Genomic DNA, 5,969 nt, shown 5'->3' on the forward strand with positions numbered 1-5,969 from the left:
TGTAATTTACGATTGTCCAGCTATGGAAAAGTAAGTAGTTTAATCTTTATATCAATCAGAGATCAGGCGCAGGGATCTGTCTAATATGTCTGTCTAATGTCTCTCCGATGCATGGGTGTATCAATTACCAACCTAAAGACTCCAGGTTGCTTTATAAAAGTTTCTAAAACCCACAAAGCGGTTTAGGCCCGACCCGGGAATTGAATCCGGGACCTCTTGCTCAGCAGCCACGCTTGCGATAGCTAGACCAACGAGTTTAAGAATAGTTAGTTTCCATATTTTGCTGATTTTAAACAAAAAAAAATATTTTACTGATGATGCAGACATGTTCAGTTATTGATTCCGAACCACCAGTTTTTTTGGGTACTGCTCAAAATTGCAGGATTGACCTGTACAATATTAATGTTTATGTCGCAGGGACCCTGCGACTTAAACAATATTAATGTTTATGTATACAAGCGCGACACAAATAAGAACTGACATGTTTTTTGTCATTTCACTGAACCAGTTTAGGGATTTGTTCAATTCACTAGATTTGTTTAAGGAAAAGATAAAATCGTGTTGTTATTTTAACATCCTTCGTGATTTGATCAAATTCCTTAGGGAATTGATCAAATCCCCGTTTTTCTCATATCCCTGCGACATTTAGACTTCCAGATTTGAGCTCAAGAAGTTACTTGAAGCTGATCCGAGGTAAAGCGACACACATCGGCTGCGGTATGTCAGCTTATACAAGATATCAGATTTTACACAACGGAGCAGAGAATATGTATAATGTGAGAACAATTTTACTTTATGTCCCGAATCAACTATCTCCCGAGCTTTTTAACAACTATGTTGGGCTTGGCTTCCAGTCTCTGGATGCAGCTAAGTACCAGTGTTTTACAAGGAGCGACTGCCTCTCTGACCTCCTAAACCCATTTACTCGGAAAACCCAATACTTCTTGGTAAGCCTGGTCAAGTCTGACACCATCCCATGAGGACATCCTTAGCAGTCGCTAGTAATGTTAAATTACATGAAAGTATTTACATAAACTTAGAAAAGGTGCACTTACCTGGAATGGAACCCACACGCTCATACTTAAGAGGTTGGCCTATTTCACAATAGACCACCACGCCTTCAACCATCCTGAATCAAGTAATAACTAGAAAAAAAAACAGACAGCAATTTCCAATGCTATTTTTAGTCTGTACATAGTTTTTCCGAGTAGAACGTAGGCGCAAAGCATGGTGTAGCTCGTCTATGGTCGAAAATAAACAATTGATAACCACGAACCAAACGTAGATACTTGAAACGGCACGACAGGTTTTTGTCACTCGGAATGTTTCGGAAAATTTGCTGGTGTGAAAACGCTGTATATAATTCTAATCTCGGTGTTTTCTGTTGACCCTAACTAATTTAAAAATTGCCAATGTAACATCTGTTAACCCAATCATTGAAATATTTTAAAATAAACTTAATCTATATTTACATTAAAAAAAAAAAAAACTAATAAAGCGCGTCGAAAAATTGATCCTCATCGCTGTCACCCGGCAGTATACCCAAAAAGCTGGCTGCATTGCCACGTTGAATGGCAATCCTTAGGTAATCGTTGGGCGAAATAAAAGCCAGCCCTTGGGTCACGAGAAGTGTCAACGAGGCGCTTAGATCACTCGGACCCCACCCACGGCCCGAGTGTTCCCACCCCAAACGGCTCAAACATGTAATTCCCGATAAGGCTACTACTATATTTGCGCCGTTTGAGGTCCTCTGCTTGTGAAGCGGCAGAGCCAACACAACACTCAGTTCTAGGAAGATGGGATGGCGCAAGAGTGTCGACTCATCTTCCACGGAAATAGCGACATACCGTCTGGTCTCTTGCCATCGTCGCGTGCCAAACCATTTGGTTCAAGTACGGCTGGTACGGGCAACAAGAGCGCAACGGATCACGTCGTTGATGTTCGCATGTCGTGGTATGCGGCCCTACTCCGACAGGCCGTGGTGACCGAGGCTGTTGACAGCTTCCCCGCAGTGGCAGCGGTGAGGAGTGCTGCACGAAGCACCCAGACGCAGGCAGACTGCGAGTCTGAAAGTGGTGTCAAACATGGTGCAACATATAGTGTAAATATTCTTATTTAAATAAAAGTCAAGAGACGATTGATACACAGAAAAAATCATTGAAATTACAAATATAAGTAACACAAACCGTTATAGTTAAAGTCAAAATCGTTAATTTTAACTAGGCTAATGAGAGTAGCAGTTTTTCATGCCCATCTTTCACAACTTTCTAGAGTTATGGCTGTCAACTTAACTCAACCCTCGAAACAATTAGTACTCATAATATCTAACAAAATACTTTCAGAGCGTGCAAATAGTATGCAACATATCGGACGGCCCGCAGCGGTCACAATCCCTCTATACTACCGACCCTCCGATACCTGGGACCGGGTTTACTGAGCACTGTGGATGTCCACCAGGGTACCAAGAGACTGAAGGTTGCTTGTGTGAACCAAAGCCTAAAGATACTTCTAAGGTAGCTGAAGGTAAGTGATTGGGTTATCAATATATAAAATATATTAAATATAAAATATATTATTCTATATAAATATAAAATATATTCCGTCCGCGGCATCGCCCGCGTCGAGTTCGGTTATATCGCGTTTCCAAGAGAACTCTTCAAAAGTCCGGGTCAAAAACTATCCTATGTTCTTTCTCAAGGTCAACTCTATTTTTGTACCAATTTTTATTAAAATCAGTTCAGTGGTTTAGACGTGAAAGCGTGACAGAGAGAGACAGAGTTACTTTCGCATTTATAATATTAGTAGGGATACATGGCTAGTTACAATGTTCCTCAAGAGATGACGACATATTATATGTAGAAGAGTGTGGATCAAGAAAAGTTGCTACGCCGACCTTCATAAAATAAGTTAAGGTCCAAGAGGATGATGAGCAGCCTATCCAGTTCTGGTGTTGATGAGATTAATGTGCTCAACTGTATATTACTTACTACTATTGATTTTTAATATTAATATATAAAATAATAGTAAAAGTAGTTTTACTTAAATTACTACTATTGTTTCAGGTTTTATACTCTCTTATATCTTAATATATTTTTTTTGTTACAGTTAATCGAGTTAAATGGGAGCCTAATGACGACAATGAAAACCAAATTGGTAAGATTAATATTGGTAGATTGGTATTGAAAATGAAATTGTCAAAAAGTTTTATTCCTGCATAAATTAAAAGGTACTTTATTTTTTTTAATATTATTTTGACCTGCACATGGAATATCCCGAATCTAGATGTGCCTATTACAACGCCTGTAGTCGACATAAGTAACTATGTAGATATAGCTTATTATAGAATATAATGTACAGGTTTAAATTTAAATAAAACCTATACTACATAACCATATAACAAATATTTATTCTTAGAAGAAGTCTATCCATTTCAGCGTGAAAAAATCCATCCATATTAAGTAATGTCTTCTCCTCATAACCATAATTTGTGACTTAACTAGGTCCACAGTCAGAGGTACCAGCATGCACGGAACCAACCGGCGACCAAACTCCAAAAGTCTTGGTCCTGCCTATATTCCACGTACAAGATTATCCTAAGGGGACATACAAACCTGATACTGAGGTTGAAGCTCGATTTCATCAAAGGTAAGATTTTGTCGGACGCGTAGACTGAGTGTGGATAAATGAACGAAAAGAGAGAGGAAGACTAAAGAAAAGGAACTAAGAAAAGATCGAATGGATCATTTTGAAAGATGATTTGAATAAGAAGGTATAATATAAGGGCGCCCACAGATGCGATGAAATGCTTTAAGTAATGAGATAAAATGATTTATAATTTTGTTATTTTAATAGGTATGGGAATATGACATTCATGCCATCTGACTCGTCTGTAGAAACCAATGAAATACAAGTATCTGAAGATAAATATGAAAAGGTAAAGTTTAAAACATAGTACAAAATTAAAACCCTCTAAAACTTTATGGAACGAAAAGGGCCACTATTCGATTTGTTTCTATAAGTTTCAATTTTCATTTCAGAAACCAGAACCCTTAAAAATCCGTACGAATAACACCAGTCACATTATACGCCGCAATATGCCACGAAAAAAAAATAAAAAGAAATTCTTTAAGCTCAAACGTAAGGGTGTAGTGCCAACAAAGAAACCTGTAAAACCTGTGGTGGCAAGGACAGACAAGTATGATGCGTCTGCCAATAGCTTAGAAGATAATGATGTTTTTGACCATAGCCCTCATTTTAGAAAACCTAACCGTACAAAACCTGGGTCCAATTTTGAAAATAATCATATTGAAGACGTTGTCAATAAAGATAACGATACCTCATTCCTAAAACTACTCAATAGTCTAGAACGAAAAATACAAGATGTTGAACTAGAAGGAACTGAGAGAGAACTCTTTGATGTCAAAATGAGAAAAATATACGAAGCTGTGCTCAAAACTAAAATAAGGATACCAACAACGACAGTGGGAGCTACACAAAGAAAAAGACTTAAAAAAACATCAACTCATAGGACTTCTATTAAACCAATGACATTTGCACCAGCCGATATTGTGAGTGACCTTCATGACGAATCCGAAAATTTTAAATTAACATCAGGTGTTCCGTTTGAAGATATTAGAAGGTCATTTGAGAGACGTATCGCAGAAGATAATGAACAAGACTACCAACAAAGTACTACAGTTACCGTTAACTATTTACCTGACAAAGAAAGCGATGAGTTTTTCAAAATTAAAAATAAAAAGGTAACTAATCTTTTTAATAACAGAGCCAATCGCGGAAGCTTTAATTATTTTTCAAACAAGCGCGGTGATTTAAGTCACTTTAATGTTGATCGGCTTTACGATAAACTACATAGTCATAAGAAGTTAGCTAGAAAACAAGAAGATATAGACAATTATTACCAAACTAAAGAGAAAATTGTGCAGGATTATAATAATCACTATAATTTCCGAACCCATAATGAGCGTTCGTATGGACGTAGTAAAAAAGACGACGAAGAGCATACAAAAACTTTGGGAGCAGGAATAAAAAAGCCGGCGTTTGAAGTAAAACAGGCAATGAAGAATGCTAGGAAATCTTATTCACCCAGTAACGTTTTCGTATGGAAAGCACCCGCATTTGGATACAGACCAGTTCATGAAGTAAGTATAGAGGAAGCTACCTCTGAAAACTTAGATCCGTATGAAACGAAACTCTTTGATAGAAGTATGAATTTAGATTAATTATACTGTAAGTATAAAATGAAAATGGAACTTTGAAATGAGTTTGTCTGTCATAGGGATCTAAGTTTGTGATGGCATTTTTTATACATTAAGTAATGTTTGAAATTGAGTTATTTCTAACTAAACAAATATTTAGCAATTTCAGAACGACCAGGAAAAACCGATGACAAACCTTGACCACTTATACGGAAGAGCTACTACATGACTTTTGAACAAAGAATCCAGTTTTATTTAGACCAGAGGCAGAAATTAACAAAAAACTTGTGTTAAATAAACATTTTTTTTGGTTTATGTTAAAATATATTTATATTTTAGTATTCATTGCCTTTAGCTGTATCCATATAATATAGCATTTACGATTGCATCTGAAACTTTTTAAAATAAATAATAATTTAAATTGGTTTCTTTCATTTTTTCCGTCAGCTAGTATTGAGCTTAAGTCTTAGAGATGATTGAGAAAATAAAACAGTCGAACTGAAATAGCAACTTCGTAAAAAAGTTAGGACTACTACTGAACCGATGGATACAGTACAAGAGAGAATTAAGGAAAGCAAAGTTCTAGGTATAGTATAACATAGCACTAGAGGCAAGTGTTGAAGAAATGTCTAAATTAACAAAGTTTCTCCTTGGATATCCCAGACTATACAAAGAAGCAAAATGTGATGAAAAACAACCACAGCAAAGTCATCTAAATGGCCATAGCCAAAGCAACAATGGGATGTCTAAGAA

The 5,969-nt window shown here is 36.7% G+C and overlaps 1 protein-coding gene across 1 annotated transcript; it reads left to right on the forward strand.

Annotated features, from left to right (window-relative positions):
- The first annotated feature begins 4,048 nt into the window (after positions 1-4,048).
- On the forward strand, positions 4,049-5,587 carry LOC126053496 (uncharacterized). Its single transcript, XM_049849204.2, has 2 exons — positions 4,049-5,159; positions 5,377-5,587. The coding sequence occupies exons 1-2, from the start codon at positions 4,095-4,097 to the stop codon at positions 5,443-5,445; spliced, it is 1,134 nt and encodes a 377-aa protein (XP_049705161.2). The 5' UTR covers positions 4,049-4,094; the 3' UTR covers positions 5,446-5,587.
- The last annotated feature ends 382 nt before the right edge of the window (positions 5,588-5,969 follow it).

Source organism: Helicoverpa armigera, chromosome 21 (assembly GCF_030705265.1).
Source record: "Helicoverpa armigera isolate CAAS_96S chromosome 21, ASM3070526v1, whole genome shotgun sequence".
NCBI lineage: Eukaryota > Metazoa > Arthropoda > Insecta > Lepidoptera > Noctuidae > Helicoverpa > Helicoverpa armigera.